Raw genomic sequence first — 19,920 nt, forward strand, 5'->3', positions numbered from 1 at the left:
TGGGGGTGGTGGGGGTGGTGGTGGGGGTGGTGAGTGGTGGTGGTGGTGGGGGGTGGTGGTGATGATGGGGGTGGTGGTGGTGGTGGGGGTGGTGGTGGGGGTGGTCGTGGTGGTGGTGGTCGTGGTGGTGATGAGGGTGGTGGTGGTGGTGGTGGGGGTGGTGGGGGTGGTCGTGGTGGTGGTGGTGAGGGTGGTGGTGGGGGTGGTGGTGGTGAGGGTGGTGATTGGGAGTTTGTGGGGGAGGTTGACTCAGCCCACTGACCCATCGGTGGTCGGCATTAGAAACGCCGCCCTTGTCATGGCAACGTGGAATTTCCACCAACTCACTCGGGGCTGTAAACATGTGGAACACTGCTCATGTGAGCAGGACATCAGTAGTAGCTGTTGTTGTTGTTGTTGTTTAATACATCACAAAGGTTGTCGCGAAGGGCGCGTGCTTTGTAAACTAACACGGAACATTTTCAGGACTGGCCGATCACGCTCGGTGGCTCGCAGCGGTGAGGGTGCGAGTTCGATTCCTGGCCACAAATAATATCTCAACGAAGTGGCTTATCACGTGGAAATGTATAGCAGTCAAATTCTCTAAACGCGCGATGTTGATTCTAAATGTGTGGGGGAGGAGGGGGGGAACTGGAGGACCCGGAGAAAAATCCACGCGACCACGGGGAGAGAGAGACACGCAAACTCCACATATACAGCAGCAGGCGTCAGGGTCGGGATCGAACCCACGACCTCCTGTGTACCAGGCGAGGTAGTTAACATCTCCTAGCCACCGTGATGATGATGAGAGAGAGAGAGACACGCAAACTCCAAATATACAGCAGGCGTCAGGGTCGGGATCGAACCCACGACTTCCTGTAGACCAGGCGAGGTCGTTAACATCTCCTAGCCACCGTGATGATGATGATGAAAGAGAAAGAGAGAGCGAGACACGCCATCTCCAAATATACAGCAGCAGGCGTCAGAGTCGGGATCGAACCCACGACTTCCTGTAGACCAGGCGAGGTCGTTAACATCTCCTAGCCACCGTGGCGCCCAATAAATAATTCACTCTCGGGAGGGGGCGGGGTTGCCCCCCCTGCCCGCCCCCCGTTCCCCCCCCCCTGCCCCCCCCTCCCTCGCCCCCTAGCCGAGAGGGGCTAGAGTCGGTCTCTCGCTCCCAGTCACGAAACTTTCGAGGTCAAATTCCAGGCCGGGTCAGCCCCCGAGAAGGTGCCTCTCTCGATGTGCGTGTCACGTGGTGCAGTAGAGGAGTAGGTGGGGGCGGGGGGGTAGGGGGGGGGGTCCTATTAAATTTACATATTGGGGGGGGGGGCACGCGGGGGGGGGGCATGCTCGACTGGAGTGGAAATGTACCGGGAGTCGTGTGGGAGGACGGCGGAGGCAGCCACGCGGAGCCCGGCACGTGCGGTGACGTCATAAACGGAGGAGGGATGGGGGGGGTATTGTGGGGGGGGGGGAGGAGCTGGTTTAAAATTAAAGGCGCAGCACTGCAAGTGCCTTGGTCACGCCCGCTATGGAGAGGGATAGCATTGGGCCGACTCGTCGAGATTGAGAATAATGTGGTTTTACTGGAGGAATCCGATGAGCTGTGAAGCTTTTTTCGTTTTATTTTAAGAGATGTTCTACGCCTGACCACACGGATTGGAAGGGAAAGAGAGAGGAGAGAGAGGGGGGGTGGGGACTATTTTTTTTTTACCCGTAGCGTTTTTGTTTTGTTTGATTGTTTGTTTAAAGTCACTGCTCGTTTAACTCTATAGCAGCAGTAGTGGCATTCACATTCTTGGTTCTTTCGGTAAGGTCACGTAGATAGAAATAAAATAATAAAGTAAAAATAATACAATAAAAAAATTAGACATAATGAAATAAAATAAAAAATATAATGCAAAACGTAAAAATAAAAAAATAAATTGAAAAATCGTAGAAAAAGCGCCACGTTATGGCGAACACCGCGTTAAGCGAGGAATTGGATGAGTTGCTGAGTCTCAGCCCTGCAAGTCACTAACGCGGCGGGACCAAGAACTGAGACGAGGGGTCACGTCGACCGCGTTACCGTGTCACTCCGCGTTATGTGTCACTCCGCGTCACGTGTCGCTCCGCTAGGCCGCGTGGCTCAAGAAAGTAGCTCAAAACCGCGTTATAACGGATGCGCGTCAAACCGAGATTCACTCAGAGACTCAAACAGAGACACACACAGAGACTCAAACAGAGACACACACAGAGACTCAAATAGAGACTCACAGAGACACACAGAGACTCAAATAGAGACTCATAGAGACTCACAGAGACTCACACAGAGACTCACACAGAGACTAACTCAAAGACTCACACAGAGACTCACTCAGAGACTCACACAGAGACATACACAGAGACTCACTCACAGACTCACAGAGACTCACACAGAGACTCACACAGAGACACACAGAGACACACACAGAGACTCACACAGAGACTCACACAGAAACTCACACAGAGACACTCACAGAGACTCACACAGAGACACACACAGAGACTCACTCAGAGACTCACACAGAGACTCGCACAGAGACTCAAACAGAGACTCACAGAGACACACACAGAGACTCACTCAGAGACTCACACAGAGACACACTCAGAGACTCACTCACTCAGACTCACTCAGAGACACACACAGAGACTCAATCACAGACTCACAGAGACTTACACAGAGACACACACAGACACTCACAGAGACTCACACAGAGACACACACACAGAGCCTCACACAGAGACTCACAGAGACACACAGAGACTCACACAGAGACTCGCACAGAGACTCATAGAGAGCAGCATCGGCAGAAATAGTCAATCCACTGCTGGATTTACCATGGCTGGTAGATTAGCAATCGTGGAATAGAGTTAAGCAGTGCAGTGTGATTTTACTTCTTTCTTGGGCCATAGCGCCCCCTTGTGTGAGTGGGGGGTAGTGGAAAATAATCTCGGATTTAAGCTTTGGTGACTGCAGAAATTATACTCATTGGTTTATTCGTTAAAGTCACGTGGTGTAGAAATGAAATAAAATTGAAATAAATAAAAGAAATTAAATTCAAATGATATCACGACGTTTCGAACGCAACACAAGCGCTCATCGTCAGGGCATTCATCCAGGTGTCTTTCTGCGTGTGCGTCTGCATGTGTGTGTACGTCTCTTGGTGTGGTGATGCTATGGTTGTCCCTCTGGGCTGCTCAAAATCATCTTGCCCTGTGCGTGTCTTATCTGTGTATGTACCTCGTGTTTGTCCACGAGTCCGTGTCCTCTGTGTTAACGTTGGCATCTTCAGCCCAGATGATGAACACGAGAAATTTAGCGGTCGTTTGAAATACGTGGTCAACCAGGTTAGAGTCTAACTGTGTTGTCGGCCGACTGGTTTGCATCGCGTTGTGTTTCTAAGGTCGCATACTAGTTTTTTCGGTAAAGTCACGTGGGTAAAAAATGAAATTTAAAATTAATAAAAATAAAATAATAATAATAAAAAATCACGACGTTTCGGAGGCAACACAAGTCTCCGTCATCAGGTGGGACCGTCACAGCCAGATTTGCTGATGCATATTTTAATTTTCTTTTATTTACTTAAATTTTATTTTATTTCTACACACGTGACTTTACCGAAAAAAACAATGAGTTATAGGTAAAATAATAAAAATAAAACATAATAAAATAATTCTCACGACGTTTCGGCCACAACGTCATCAGGTGGGACCGTCACAGCCAGATTTGCTGATACAGCAAATCTAGCTGTGACGGTCACACCTGATGACGGAGACTTGTGTTGTCTCCGAAACGTCGTGATTTTATTATTATTTTATTTTTTATTAATTTAAATTTCATTTTTTAACCTACGTGACTTTACGGAAAAAACTAGGAGTGTGAATCCTTGCAGTCACGAAAGCTTCAAATCTAGAATTTCTAAGGTCTGTTGAGTTTCTCGTCTCCCATCTTCTTGTTGCATTTGCTAACGTGCAGTATTTGTGTATTTGCCTCCGTGTAATTGGCCGTTCTCTATGCGCTAAGCACGTGGTGTCCCTCTGTGTGTGCGCTTGCTATGTGTTTCACCCCATTCACACCTAATGATGAACGCTTGTGTTGCGTTCGAATCGTCGTGATTTATTTTAATTTAATTTACTTAAATTTTATTTTATTTCTACACACGTGACTTTACCGAAAAAAACCAATGAGTTATGGGTAAAATAATAAAAATAAAACATAATAAAATAATTCTCACGACGTTTCGGCCACAACGCGAGCAGCCGTCTTCAGGTGGAGAACAGGTCTGTCGAGAAGGCAGACCTGTTCTCCACCTGAAGACGGCTGCTTGCGTTGTGGCCGAAACGTCGTGAGAATTGTATTTAATAATATTTTATTTATTATTATTTTAATATTTTCCTTCTACGTGACTTTACCGAAAGAACCAAGAAGATGAATCCCTGCAGTCACGAAAGCTTTAAATCGAGAGTTATAGGTAGTGGGGAAGACGGTGGCGCTGATTCTGAACCCAGCCACGAGGTGGCGCTAGAGGATGGCTGCTCGCAACGTGATCTAAGCGTTCAATCGCGCTCAGTGTGAGTCTGTGGGTCTCTGTGTGAGTCTGTGGGTCTGTGTGAGTCTGTCGGTCTCTGTGTGTTAGACTATGGCTCTCTGTGTGAGTCTGTGGGTCTCTGTGTGAGTCGATGGGTCTCTGTGTGAGTCTGGGGGTCTCTCTGTGTTAGACTATGGCTCTCTGTGTGAGTCTGTGGGTCTCTGTGTGAGTCTGTGGGTCTCTGTGTGAGTCTGTCGGTCTCTGTGTGTTAGACTATGGATCTCTGTGTGAGTCTGTGGGTCTCTGTGTGAGTCTGTGGGTCTCTGTGTGAGTCTGTGGGTCTTTGCGAGTCTAAGAGTCTCTGTAAGTCTGTGGGTGAGTCTGTGGGTCTCTGTGTGAGTCTGTGGGTCTTTGTGTGAGTCTGTGGCTCTCTGCGAGTCTAAGGGTCTCTGTAAGTCTGTGGGTGAGTCTGTGGGGCTCTGTGTGAGTCGATGTGAGTCTGTGGGTCTCTGTGTGAGTTTAAGGGTCTCCGTCTGTGCCTTTGGGTCTTTCTGTGTATCTATGGGTCCCTGTGAGTATATGCGAGTCTATGGGTCTCTGTGAATCGATGGGTCTCTGTGTGAGCCTATGAGACTCTGTGTGAGTCTATGGGTCTCTATGAGTCAAGGGCCTCTGTGTGCGTCTGTGAGACGTTGTGTGATTCTATGGGTTTCTGTATGAGTTCCTGATCTCTGTGACTCTATGGGTCTCTTTGTGAGTCTAGGATTCTCTGTGAGTCTACAATCTTCAGTGTGAGTCTATGGGTTTCTGAGTCTACAGGCTTTTACGTGAGTCCTTGAGTCTCTGTGAGTCTCAGGGTCTCTGTGTGAGTCTATGGGTCTCTGTGTGAGTCTATGGGTCTCTGTGTGAGTCTATGGGTCTCTGTGTGAGTCTATGGGTCTCTGTGTGAGTTTGCGGGTCTCTGTGTGAGTCTATGGGTCTCTGTGTGAGTCTATGGGTCTCTATGTGAGTCCTTGGGTCTCTGTGCGAGTCTATGGATCTCTGTGTGAGTCTATGGGTGTCTTTGTGAGTCTATGGGTCTCTATACGACTCTATGGGTCTCTGTGTGAGTCTATGGGTGTCTTTGTGAGTCTATGGGTCTCTGTGTGAGTCTGCGAGTCTCTGTGAGTCTATGGGTCTCTGTGTGAGTTTACGGGTCTCTGTGTGAGTCTATGGGTCTCTGTGTGAGTCTATGGGTCTCTATGTGAGTCTATGGGTCTCTGTGTGAGTCTACGAGTGTCTATGATTCTATGGGTCTCTGCGTGAGTCTATGGATCTCTGTGTGAGTCTATGGGTTCCTTTGTGAGTCTATGGGTCTTTATGTGACTCTATGGGTCTCTGTGTGAGTCTATGAGCCTCTGTGATTCTATGGGTCTCTGTGATTCTATGGGTCTCGATGCGGTGGGGTTAAGGATAGGTAACGCCCACCTCTTCTTCCAAGACTTTTGATTGGCGTGGAAGAGTAGGCCAAATGCCCTCTAGACCTCCCTCTAGTGGAGTCCCTTCTGCCAGCGGTGTCGCGAGAGGGCAATTGCAGGGCTGCGCATTTATCGCAAACCCATCGGCGGCCTGGCACCGGCCAACACCGGCGAAGATGATCTGAACCCGTCTCTGGGCCTCCCCTAGGTCGACTCAGCCTCGAATGAGAACCTGGTTCGGTGTGTGAAAAATCATAGCCACTGGGGAGACAAAGGCGGTCGTGCGTGGTGCTGGCCACCCACCCCCTCGTGTGCCGTGCCAGGCCCTTCATAGGTGCTGCTACTCGCTAACAGCACTTGCCCCTACAGTCTCTTACAGGCTACACGGGGGATCTTTGTCACTAGCCCACCCGCATACCCCCCCCCCCCCGGCCGCATTTGTCTTCTAACCCACGACGCCAACCAGACCGCCGCCACCACCGGGCGTCTGCTAATTTTACGTCGAAGCCGACCTAGTGGGTGGCCGGGGCCAAGTTCATCAGCGGTTGGGACAATGGGACAGCTGATGCATCAGCTGTTGGGGGGGGGGGGGGCAAGGGTTGTTAGCAAGTGCCTATTAAACCCCTCTACTGGGGGGGGAGGGTTGGGGGGGGGTCTTCTGGGGGTCATAGCCGGCACCCCACCACCATCCCCCCACCATCAACAACCCAAACAGGCGGCAGATGGAAACGTCAACAGCGATGGGAAGAGGCGAGGGGGGGCGGGGTGTGGTGGGGGGGGACGGGGGGAGGGGCTGTGATGGGAGTGGGGGGGCAGTGAATGTTGATTGGGGCTGGTGTGTGATGGTGGGTGTGTGGTGGGTGATGGGACGGGGTGTGATGGGGTGAGTGGTGGGTGGTGGAGGTGATGGTGGGTGATGGGACGAGGTGTGATGATGGGTGTGCGGTGGGAGATGGAGGTGATGGGGGGAGGGGTTTGTGGGTGATGTGACAGTGTGTGATGGGCGATGTTGGAGGTTGGTGATGGAGGTGATGGGGTAGGGGTGCGTGATTATGGTGGGTGGGTGATGATCGTGGGTGTCTGGGTGTGTGTGATGGGTGTGTATATGTGTGGGTATGTGTGGTTGTGTGTGTGGATGTGTGTGGGTGTGTGTGTGTGGATGTGTGTGGGTGTGTGTGTGGGTGTGTGGGTGTGAGTGTGTCGTTGTGTGTGTGGGTGTGTGTGTGTGGGCGTGTGGGGGGGGGGTCGGGGGGCCTCCCCTAGGTCGATTGGCGGTTGTTGTTGTGGGCGTGTGTGTGTGTGGGTGTGTGTGGGTGTGTGTGTGTGTAGTTGTGTGTGTGTGGGTGTGTGTGTGTGGGTGTGTGTGTGGGTGTGTGTGGGGGTGTGTGGGTGTGTGTGTGTGTAGTTGTGTGTGTGTGGGTCTGTGTGTAGTTGTGGGTGTGTGTGTGTAGTTGTGTGTGTGTGGGTGTGTGTGTAGTTGTGTGTGTGGGTATGTGTGTAGTTGTGTGTGGGTGTGTGTGTAGTTGTGTGTGTGTGTGGGTGTGTGTGGGTGTGTAGTTGTGTGTGTAGTTGTGTGTGTGGGTGTGTGAGTGTATGGGTGTGTGTGGGTGTGTGTGTAGTTGTGTGTGTGTGTGGGTGTGTGTGTAGTTGTGTGTGTGTGGGTGTGTGTGTGTGGGTCTGTGTGTGGTTGTGTGTGTGTGGGTCTGTGTGTAGTTGTGTGTGTGTGGGAGTGTGTGTGGGTGTGTGTGGGTGTGTGTGTGGGTGTGTGTGTGTGTAGTTGTGTGTGTGTGGGTGTGTGTGTGGGTGTGTGTGTGTGGGTGTATGTGTGTGTGGGTGTGTGTGTGTGTAGTTGTGTGTGTGTGGGTGTAGTTGTGTGTGTGTGTAGTTGTGTGTATAGTTGTATAGTTGTGTGTGTGTGTAGTTGTGTGTGTGTGTAGTTGTGTGTGTGTGTAGTTGTATAGTTGTGTGTGTGTGTGGGCGGGGTACCGGTTATCCACGGCTGTGACGTCTCTCCGTCCACATGATGTCTCACGCTGCCTGGACTCTAACAAAACTCCCAGACTCAGCGGCTGGAGAGTCAGAGAGAGAGAAAGACGGGACGAGAGAGTCGGAGACACAGAGAGACGAGAGAGACGGGAGAGTGAGAGACACACACAGAGAGAGAGAGAAGAAACGACGGCGTTCCACGGAGAGAGATTCAGCAACTCTTCATCCGCACGAGGTAAATTCTAAATTCGCATTCTGTCGCGAGTTCGTACGTTAAGTTTGTGTGTTGACGTAAGGGGGGGGGGGGGAGCGGTGGCGCAGTGGTTAGCGCATGACGCTGCGAACTCCGGCAACACAAGTTCGATTCCCGCTCACGACCAATAACGGTGACAGCGAATATTTGAACCGCTCCCGGGACCTCCCGCTCGGTCGACTCAGCCTCAAACGAGTACGCGGTGCGATGTGTAAACATCAACACTCGGTCTTCATATGTGGTCACTGACAGCACTTGCCCCGAACAGTCTGTTCAAGGCTACACGGGGGATCTTTGTCTTTGCGTCTGTTAAAGGTGGCACAATGGCGAGCACAGGTGATGCACAGCAGTCAACCCGTAGCACCAGCATGGGTCTGTCCCGTGACCTCCTCCTGCACCTAGCCTGGCACAGCAGTCAACTCGTAGCACCAGCATGGGTCTGTCCCGTGACCTCCTCCTGCACCTAGCCTGGCACAGCAGTCAACTCGTAGCACCAGCATGGGTCTGATGGGTCTGTCCCGTGACATCCTCCTGCACCTAGCCTGGCACAACATTCAAACACTGAGAGCCAACCTCACTGGTGGCCTCAAAGTGCACCTAGCCTGGCGCAAGAGCCGCGGTTGAGGTCACCGCTACTTAAGTGGTCAATTGTAATGATTGTTGTTGTTGTTGTTAGTTCAGGGGGCTGTTTGCGACCATACTTCACCGCGCTGGTCAGTGCGGTCGGTGTAGAGGACAGCACTCGTTCCAATATCACTCGCCACGGACGTTAGCCGTGACCGCGATTCGAACTTAGGTATCGCAGTTTTACGTGCAGTGTAGACGTGTGTGTGCCTGTGTGTGTGTGCCTGTGTGTGTGTGTGCCTGTGTGTGTGTGTCTGTGTGTCTGTGTGTGTGTGTGTGTGTCTCTGTGTGTGTGCCTGTGTGATGGGGAGCGGTAGTGTAGCGGTTAGCGCGCTGCGCTACGAACCTGGCAAGCTGAGTTCGATTCCCGCTCACGGCCAACACCATCAGTGACGATTATCTGAACCGGTTCTGGACCTCCCCTAGGTTGACTCAGCCTCAGCCTCAAATTAGTACCTGGTGCTGTGTGTGAACATCGCCACTGGAGAGACAAAGGCGGCCGGGCGTGGTGCTGGCCACCCACCCCCTCGTGTGCCGTGCCGGCCTTCATAGGTGCTCGCTTAACAGCACTTGCCCCAACAGTCTGTTAAGGCTATACGGGGGATCTTTGCCTTCAGTATTATCAGATTCTGAATATTTATTTATACTGGAGGAATCCGATGCGCTATAAAGCTCTTTCTTTGTGTCGCAGATGTCCGTTGAAGGGCCACTTGGTCAGAATGTTCCAACAACAGACACAATACAAAACGTACAGGAAAGGTTGTCAAATCACTCAAAAACATGGACATACAATTACAACTGAAGCGTGTACGTCTTACCAGCTAAAGCTTTTGTATTGCGCGCACGCGCGATTCAACGTGGATGTTTCGTCTCCGGGTCCTCCGACCCCCAGGAACGGGTTCGCAGATTTGCTGAGCATTTCTGTGAGGTCCTGGGGGAGGGAAAATCCCTCAGCCTGGAAAACAACGTGGGACAAAGTGACGATGACCCTGCTGAGGCTGCGGTGCCTCAAATATTGGAAGAAGTCACCCCCTGTGAGTGGCTGGCTGAGGTGCCATCTGTTGAGGAAGTACTGAAGGCGATCCGGAGTCTGAGACCAGGAAACGCACCGGGCAGAGATGAACTCAGACTGCCCTACATGACATCATAACAACAGTTTGGACCACTGGACGGGTTCCGCAGGATTGGAAGGATGCCCTGGTGGTCCCCCTATTTAAGAAGGGGGACCGCACAGATTGTAACAACTACAGGGGCATCTCACTCCTCAATGTGCCGGAAAAGGTCCTGGAAAGGATTATTCAACATCGCCTTGCTCGGCACGCTGAGGAGAGGCTTGCAGAGCCCCAATGCGGTTTCAGGAAAGGGCGGTCCTGCACAGATGCCATATTTTCTGTCCCGTCTGCTACAGCAGAGGTGTAGGGAATTCCAACAAGACCTACATCTCTGCTTTATTGACCTGGTCAAGGCCTATGATACCATCAGTAGGCCTGGGCTCTGGGTTGTTCTTCGTGCTTTCGGTCCCTGACCCGCTGCTCACGATCATTAAGGACCTTCATGATGGTGAGCGGGCCCGGGTAAAACTACGTGGCCGGGAGTCGGAGCTATTCCCTGTTCACCTTGGGGTGCGACAGGGATGTCCTCAGGCTCCCACATTATTTAAAATATTTTTCGACCACGTAGTTCGTGAAGCCTTCAATAGCTGTACCGGAGGAATTTCCATCTGGTACAGATACAATGGGAGGCTGATCGATGCCCGGGTGCGGTCAATGGTATGCTCCCTATTGCTGAACCATGTTATGTATGCCGATGATCTGGTAATTGTTGCTCACTCAAAGGAGGAGTTGGAGGCGCTGATGCTGACCCTGGAGCTTGCCACTAAGAGGTGGGGCCTTACCATCAGCCCCACAAAAACTAAGCACCTGCCTAGGTATTTTGTACCATCGGACACTCCACCCCCACAACTCCCAATTGGTGATAGGGCAGTTGTGTAGAGATTGGAGAGTTTCCCATACATGGGCAGTGTGCTCATGACCCGCTCTGATTTAACAGCAGAGGTCTCACTCCGAATCATCGGTTTGTTTAACGCTGTGTGGAAGCTACCGGGTCTGTCGCTCCGCACGAAGCTGCAGGTCTTCTCAGCCACGGTCATTCCCTCCCTTCTCTACGCTTGCGAAACGTGGACCCCCCTAATGGAACATCTTCGCCGGTTAAAAACATTTAGGCTGGCCTGCCTACGATCCATCCTGGGTTTGACCAGACTGGATTGTGTGAGGAGCTCACAAATCCTTCAAAGATCTGGACAAAGTCCCATCGTTGAGATCCTCCGGCAGGAAAGGCTGCGTTGGCTGGGTCATGTAGCCCGCATGCCCAGCCACCGCATGCCTAAACAGCTTTTGTTCGGCCGGATCGAGGAGGCTAAACGGGCGCGGCACGGGCTAGAGAAGAGATGGAGTAATGTGGTACAGGAGGATGTGGAGCTGAGTGGACTTGCCAATGACTGGTACCAGCGGTGTCAAGATGGGCCTCTGTGGAGGAGGCTCGTGAAGGACGCTACTGGGCAGTTGGAGGCAGTCTCCCTCCAACAGCAACGGAGGGCGGAGGAGCGACGCTCACAACAACGAGCGCAACGCCGGGTAGCTAAAGCACAGCAAGTTGGTACAGTAGGGGGCTCAGGTGGTGCATCAGCCAGTCGTCTCAGTCAGTCGACCTGTGGCACCTGGGTCTGCCCTGTGACCTCCTGCCAGCGGGCGTTCGACACTTCACGTGGCCTCAAGGTGCACATGGCCTGGCACAAGCCTCGTGGTGACGTCACCGCCACTTAGTGGCGAATTTTGGTTGTTGTTGCGTGTGTGTGTGTGTGCGTATGTGTGCGCGCGTGTGTGTGTAGATGTTGAACTTCCTTCGCACCGTACGTAGCCAACCGTTCTCATCGGAGGTGGGGTTTACAGCGTGAAAGCCTTCAAGCGGAATCCGAATCTTAACGCATAACTGCAGTGGGAGAGTCCCATGAGCCATAAAACTCTATTTTTCACAGATGTCCAGCAAAGGGGCGCGAGTTGAGTGATTGACATCAACAAACAATCGACAATCAAGGTTACAATAGTAACATAGGGAATGGTTAAGCGAGTCAAAAATGCTTGTTTTACGTGTATAGAGCATGGCGGTAAAAATTGCACTCGTTTATGGAGCAAATTTTCACAAGCGACTCTGGCAATCACAAATGACAGCTCAATGAAGTGGATCATCATCATCATCACGTGGAAATTCATAGCAGCCAAATTGCTCTCAACGCGTAAATGTCGATTCGAATTGTGGGGGGGGGGCAGGGTGGGTGGGGGGGCAGGGTGGGTGGGGGGGCAGGGTGGGTGGGTGGGGGGTGGGGCGCTGGAGGACCCCGGATAAAACATTTCGCGACCACGGAGACTGAGACAGAGAGAGAGAGAGCACTTGTGGTCGTAAATGAAGAAACAAATAACACAATTTTCATACGAAACAGGGGGAACATAGACATGGAGTAGGGAGAGAGGGGGTAGAGAGAGGGAGGGGGGGGTAGAGAGAGGGGGTAGAGAGGGATGGGGGTAGAGAGAGGGGGTAGAGAGAGGGGGTAGAGAGGGAGAGGGGGATAGAGAGAGGGGGTAGAGAGGGAGGGGGGGTAGAGAGAGGGGGTAGAGAGGGAGGGGGGGGGTAGAGAGAGGGGGTAGAGATGGATGGGGGTAGAGAGAGGGGGTAGAGAGAGGGGGTAGAGAGGGAGAGGGGGGTAGAGAGAGGGGGTAGAGAGGGAGGGGGGGTGGAGAGGGAGGGGGGTAGAGAGAGGGGGTAGAGAGAGAGGGGGGGTAGGGAGAGGGGGTAGAGAGAGAGGGGGGGGTAGAGGGGGTAGAGAGAGGGGGGGTAGAGGGGGTAGAAAGGGGGGGGGGGTAGAGAGAGGGGGTAGAGAGAGGGGGTAGAGAGGGAGGGAAGGGGTAATAAGGAGGAGAGCGTGAAATATTTCGTGAAATATTTCGTGAAATATTTCATTTAAACAGGGGGGCACATAAATCAAAGCATTGAAAAAAACCCCCAAAAAACACCTAAATGATGAACGAAGCAAAGTGCCGACTACACCGAGCATCTTCTTGTTTCCTCTGATCGTTAAACTAAAAAGAGAGAGAGAGACACGCAAACTCCGAATGTAACACGCAAAGCTCACAATGCTGGCAAACATCGCCCCGATGATGCAGGATGTTAATTGCCGGCGAAACGTTGCTGTGCTCGCATTGTCAATCATCTTCTTGGTTCTTTCGGTAAAGTCACGTAGAAGAGAAGTAATAAAATAATAAAAATAAAACCTAATAAAATAATTCTCACGACGTTTCGGCCACAACGCAAGCAGCCGTCCTCAGGTGAAGACCAGGTCTGTCGGGGAGACAGCATTCAGCATTCAGACGCTGTCTCCCCGACAGACCTGTTCTTCACCTGAGGACGGCTGCTTGCGTTGTGGCCGAAACGTCGTGAGAATTATTTTATTATGTTTTATTTTTATTACTTTATTATTTCCCTTCTACGTGACTTTACCGAAAGAACCAACAAGATGAATCCCTGCAGTCACGAAAGCTTTAAATCGCATTGTAAATGTTGTGGATGTACTCTCCAACACACCGCTGTGCTCAAGTGGTAACTAATTGGTGACAACCCCTTACCAATTGGCTGTGTCGGGTGGTGGAGGATTCACGACAGTTATAGATTCGAAGCTTTCGTGACTGCAGGAATTACTCGTTGGTTATTTCGGTAAAGTCACGTAGAAAATGAGAGAAAAATAATAATAGAAAACGACATTTCGATTGCAACACAAGCAACCATCATCAGGTAAGAATCAATGGGTGAGCCGTTTTTTTACTTTACCGAAAGAACCAAAGAGTGACGCATTCATACTTAAGCGATCTAACCCAAACAAACCCCCTTTATTATGTAACCAAATATACAGCAGCAGGCGTCAGGGTCGGGATCGAACCCACGATCTCCTGTAGACCAGGCGAGGTAGTTAACATCTCCTAGCCACCGTGATGATGATGATGATGAGAGAGACACGCAAACTCCAAAACTACAGCAGGCGTCAGGGTTGGGATCGAACCCACGACCTCCTGTAGACCAGGCGAGGTAGTTGACATCTCCTAGCCACCGTGATGACGATGATGAGAGAGAGAGAGACACCGCAAACTCCAAAACTACAGCAGATGTCAGAGTCGGGATGAAACCCACGACCTCCTGTACCCCGTGTGGTATTTCGGTCCCTTGTTTTGAAATTTCCGGATCCTATTAGCCGAGTCCATCGGCTCCGTCTCCTTTCGTAATCGCCTCCCCCCCCTCCCCACCACTGAAATATTAATTCCCGTGCAAAGCGCATTCATTATTCAAGCTCACACCTGGGGTGTGGTACGCGTGGGGGAGTGGAGGAGCGTTGGGTGGTGAGGAGATGGGGGGGGGCACTGGTGAGGAGGTGTACTATTCTAGATTTGAAGCTTTCGTGACTGCAAGGATTCATATTCTTAGGTTTTTTCGGTAAAGTCACGTAGGTAAAAAATTAAAATAAAAATTAATAAAAGTAAACTGAAATAAAAATAAAAATCACGACGTTTCGATCGCAACACAAGCAATCGTCATCAGGTATAAATGAAATAGCAACAAAACATTCCAACCAGAAAAACCATAGACAGACATATAAGCAGACAGATATCACCAAGATACATAGAGAGAGAGAGAGTAACACAGGTACAGAGAGGGAGATCGTTTCTGTTGAGTGGCCTTAAATAGGCAGAGGGGGCGGGGGCAGAGAGATGGAGGGGGTTAGATACAAAATTCACGCGTCAATGAGTGCGGAAAACGCGTAGTAAAATAAGCAAGTTTGAACATTAGGAGAGAGGGAGAAAGAACACACTAAATTAAATAACCTAGCAAAATATCGAAATGTTATGTAATACAACACAGAGAGTCGGTCAACACACAATTAACGCATAGCCTGGTCGATTACGTATTTCAAAGATTGCTAAGTTAGAATTTAAGTGTACTATGTAACACACAGGTACGGTGTTGAAACACCCTCACTGGGGAGACAAAGGCGGCCGGGCGTGGTGCCAGCCACCCACCCCGCGCGTGTGTGCAGTTCCAGGCCTTCATAGCTGCTACTCGCAATCACAGCACTTGCCCCAACAGGCTGGTGAAGGCTACACGGGGGACCTTTGCCTTTGGACGCACGAAGGAGCCGGCCGTTTAATGCCACGTGCTGAATTATTAACGCGGCCATGATCACGGCTCGGTTCGTAAAGAAGAAAAACAACAACGGGTGAGATAAATTAGCATAAACACAAAATAGTACATCGCACACAGCAAAGACAAAGGTTTACCCACGCATAGCCTGCACGCACTGTCGGGGCAAGTGCTGTGCGTGAGCAATTCTATTTTAAAAACCGGCACGGCACACGAGAGAGAAGGGGGGTGGGGCAGAGCCGGCCCAGCCACTAAGCGACCCTTGCAATTGCAAAGGGCCCCGTGGCCAGCAGAGGGCCCCCTAGAGTCACTGCTAGCTCGTGGGTGAAAAAAATCATACATCAAAGGGGCCTCCAACCAAATTTTGCTTAGGGCCCCCAAAGGTCTAGGGCCGGTTCTGGGGGGACGGGGGGGGGGGGACGTGGGGGTGGTGGGGCCAGTACCAGGCCCGACCGCCTTTGTATTCCCTCCTGCCCCCCTCCCGCGTGCTGATTGCACACTGGTTTACACTCGCGCCGTATCACATTTGTTCATCTCTCTTTGCAGGTGCAGGGGGGGGGGAAGAAAAGAAAGAGGATTAGGAAGGACGAGTAGGAAGGAGGAAGCGGTCGAGGAGGAAGAGGGAGCCCAGAAGTGCTGCCCGTTCCTCGTGGGGTCTCGAGGGGGTCCCCGTGGTGGTGGTGGTGGCGGTGGTGGTGTTGGTGGTGTTGGTGGTGGTGGTGTTGGAGTTGGTGGTGTTGTTGGTGGTGGTGGTGTTGGTGGTGGTGGTGTTGGTGGTGGTGTTGGTGGTGTTGTTGGTGGTGTTGGTGTTGGTGGCTGTGGTGTTGGTGGTGGTGTTGGTGTTGGTGGTGTTGGTGGTGGTGTTGGTGTTGGTGGTGTTGGTGGTGTTGGTGGTGGTGTTGGTGGCGAGGAAGTGGGGAGCCATGCCCGAGGCGTCCCCTGCCGTCGGGGTCCCGCGGGACTGGGAGTCGGCGTGCCGCGCGAGCCCGGGACACCGCGAGGTGGTGGCGCGCGACCCCGATGATGATGACGACGACGACGACGATGACGATGAAGATGAAGAGGAGGAGGAATACGAGGATGATGATGAAGACGGTCAAGACGACAGCTGCGGCGGCGGCGATGATGATGGAGTTGGCGATCCGGCGAGGCGACCCGGGGGGACGGCTCCGGCCACTCGGCGACAGTCACGTGGGTCGGTGGGGGCACGACCGTCAGATTCGGGGGGCAGCAGTAGCAGCAACAGCAGCAACAGCAGGAGAAGGAAACGGATGGGTGGTGGCGGTGGTGGTGGTGGTGGTTGTGGTGGTGGCGGTGGTGGTGGTTGTGGTGGTGGCGGTGGTAGTGGTGGCGGTGGTGGCGGTGGTGGTGGTGGTGGTGGCCTCACCACGCCGCAAAGGCCCCCCGAACGCTACCGAGTTCGCCGCATGAAGGCGAACGCTCGCGAACGCCACCGCATGCACGACCTGAACGCGGCCCTGGACGGCCTGCGCCGAGTCGTGCCGTGCCGTGCCGGGGCCCAACAACAACATCAACAACAACAGCAGCAACAACAACAACAACAGCAGCAGATGCGCCTCTCCAAGATCGAGACGCTTCGCCTCGCCGGCAACTACATCGCCGCCCTCACCTTCGCCCTGCGCTCGGAGTCCAACCCGGACCCGCGCGCGTTCGCGGCCACCCTCTGCCGCGGGCTGTCGCAAGCGACGGCCACCCTGGTGGCGGGTTGCGTGCAAGGGGCGGCCCCGTCGCAGTTGCCTGTTGACCCGTCGCCACCGCCACCACCGCCGCTGCCGCTTCTGCTGTCCGACACACACGCCGTGCCCCACCTCGCGGCTCCGCGCGGCGCCGTGATGCCCTCGTACGGCCAGGCGGTGTGCGTGGGTGGGTCTGACCCGCAGAAGGATCATCATCATCAGCAGCAGCAGCTTCAGCAGCAGCATCAGCAGCATCAGAGTCATCATCAGCAGCAGCAGCGGCAAGGTGCCACGAGCACGTATCTGCCAGGCGGAGTTCACAACGCTCATCATCAACACCACCATCATCAGCAGCAGCATCAGAATCATCATCATCAGCAGCAGCAGCAGCAGGAGCAACAAGGGCCGCATTTGCAGAGCGAGGGCGCACATCAACATATGCTGTTCCATCAGCATCATCATCAGCAGCAGCATCATTATCATCATCATCAGCAGCAGCAGCTTCATCAGCAGCACGTGCCACTCTCATCCGTGTTCCTCGGCAACTTTTCGCTGAAACACGACCCCGGCGATGAGAGTGGGGGGGGTCTCTGTTCCTCCTCGCCCAGGGGGGGCCGCGTTCAGATGGGGGCTCGGGTCTCCACTCTGCACCCCCAAGTTCATTAATCAACACAACCACCACCCGCACTTTTTTTTCGATTTAAAGCTTTCGTGACTGCAGGGATTCATCTTCTTGGGTCTATCGGTAAAGTCACGTAGAAGGGAAATAATACTGGTAGGAACGAAGTGAACCAGCCTACAATAGATTATATCGTCCGTCCGTCCGATGTCCGATTAGGTGTAGCAACATCGCCCCCCACTGCAAACACTTGGCAGGACCCTACAAAAACCTTTACACTCAGTGAGGCTTTCCTGGCTAAACAAGTGTAACATTCCCTTATCATTCCCTGAGATAGTTTTTAATTAAAACATTTAAATTAAAAATTAACTCACAGCGGCCTAAAGCCTACAGCTAGGCCTAAAGCCTAGAACTAGGCCTCAAACTCTCCCTTCGTATCGTACCCCCGTGTGTGTGAAAGGGAGTTAATGTTTAACAATGTTACATTCCCTGATGTTTTTAAATAGAAACATTTACGTTTAAAGCTTTTACATTTATAATTAAAACATTTAAATTAAAAATTAACTCACAGCGGCCTAAAGCCTACAGCTAGGCCTAAAGCCTAGAACAGGGGTCGGCAACCAAAATAACAAGAAGAGCCATTTCTTTCCAATTCGGTACAAAATTCAGTATTTCAAGAGCCGCAATGCATCTGAGTACATACTGTACTCACGTACATATTGTCAAGAAGCAGCCCGTAAAGAGCCGCATGCGGCTCCGGAGCCGTAGGTTGCCGACCCCTGGCCTAGAACTAGGCCTCAAACTCTCCCTTCGTATCGTCCGATTAGGTGTAGCAACATCGCCCCCTACTGCAAACACTTGGCAGGACCCTACAACAACCTTTACACTCAGTGAGGCTTTCCTGGCTAAACAAGTGTAATAATACCAGAGGTGGGACAAAGTCATTGTTATGCAAGTCCAAGTCGAGTCGCAAGTCATCAAATTCATGACTCGAGTCTGACTCGAGTCCAAGTCACATGACTCGAGTCCACATCTCATAGGTGGGACAAAGTCATTGTTATGCAAGTCCAAGTCGAGTCGCAAGTCATCAAATTCATGACTCGAGTCTGACTCGAGTCCAAGTCACATGACTCGAGTCCACACCTCTGAATAATACATTATGTTTATATTCTTTGGTTATTCGTTCCTACCAGCCCACCCCGCAGGGACCTGTTAAAATAATAAAAATAAAACATAATAAAAATAATTCTCACGACGTTTCGGCCACAATGCAAGCAGCCGTCCTCAGGTGAAGACCAGGTCTGTCGGGGAGACAGTGTCCCACCCCCACTATTCAGTCCAAGCGTGCCACCTCGAAAAGAAATACACAGACAACAGAAACCTCAATAGATGTATATCTATTTGTAGATTTTACACCTGATGATGATTGCTTGTGTTGCAGTCGAAAAGTCGTGAGAATTTTAATTGTTTTATATTTTTATTCTTTTATTATTTCCCTTCTACGTGACTTTACCGAAAGAACCAAGAATATGAATCCCTGCAGTCACGAAAGCTTTAAATCAAAACTCAATAGAAGTATCAATAACAAAGGTACAAGATACAACCACCCTCCCTCCCCCCTATAGCCTTCACAGACTGTTGGGGCAAGTGCTGTTAGCGAGTAGCACCGAATGAAGCCTGGCATGACACACGGAGGGAGGGGGGAGGTGAGTAGCTGGGACCACACCCGGCCACATTCGTCTTCCAGGTTGCTGACGTTTATACATCAGGTACTCATCAATGGCTGAGTCGGGCTCGCTCAGATCAAACGATTTCAACTTTTTTTTTTGACCAGGTGAAGTCGAATGTGGTTGGGCTCGTTGCCACGTGGTGGCTTGGAGAGGTCATCATCATCCAGCTGCGGAGACGGGGATGAAAGTTATAAAGGAAGAAGAGAGGAGTGGGGAGAACTGAGAGCTAATGAACTATTTTTTTTCGATGTAAAGCTTTCGTGACTGCAGGGATTCATCTTATTGGTTCTTTCGGTAAAGTCACGTAGAAGGGAAATAATAAAATAATAAAAATAAAACATAATAAAATAATTCTCACGATGTGTGTGTTGCGCGGTCGCCGTCTTGCGAATGACTGAGGCTAGGGGCTGTTTGTGCGCTGGGAGAGGCATCTGGCGGTCATCATTTGAAACTCTATGCCCCGCCCTCTCTATGCCCCGCCCTCTCCATGCCCCGCCCTCTATATGCCCCGCCCTCTCCATGCCCCGCCCTCTCCATGCCCCGCCCTCTCTATGCCCCGCCCTCTATATGCCCCGCCCTTTCCATGCCCCGCCCTCTCCATGCCCCGCCCTCTCCATGCCCCGCCCTCTCCATGCCCCGCCCTCTCTATGCCCCGCCCTCTCTATGCCCCGCCCTTTCAAGTGGTAAGAGTTTCATTCATGGGCGGTTCGTGGTTGCAGAGAAATAGCGATTTCAAATCGGGTCCATCTGTTTCAAACACCCTTGTAATTATCATCGAT

General features: G+C 51.8%; 1 protein-coding gene across 1 annotated transcript; it reads left to right on the plus strand.

Moving 5' to 3' along the window:
* Nucleotides 1-16,460: 16,460 nt before the first annotated feature.
* Nucleotides 16,461-19,492, plus strand: LOC144951477 (uncharacterized). Its single transcript, XM_078881779.1, has one exon. The coding sequence runs from the start codon at nucleotides 16,523-16,525 to the stop codon at nucleotides 17,456-17,458; it is 936 nt and encodes a 311-aa protein (XP_078737905.1). The 5' UTR covers nucleotides 16,461-16,522; the 3' UTR covers nucleotides 17,459-19,492.
* The last annotated feature ends 428 nt before the right edge of the window (nucleotides 19,493-19,920 follow it).

Source organism: Lampetra fluviatilis, chromosome 62, assembly GCF_964198595.1.
Source record: "Lampetra fluviatilis chromosome 62, kcLamFluv1.1, whole genome shotgun sequence".
NCBI lineage: Eukaryota > Metazoa > Chordata > Hyperoartia > Petromyzontiformes > Petromyzontidae > Lampetra > Lampetra fluviatilis.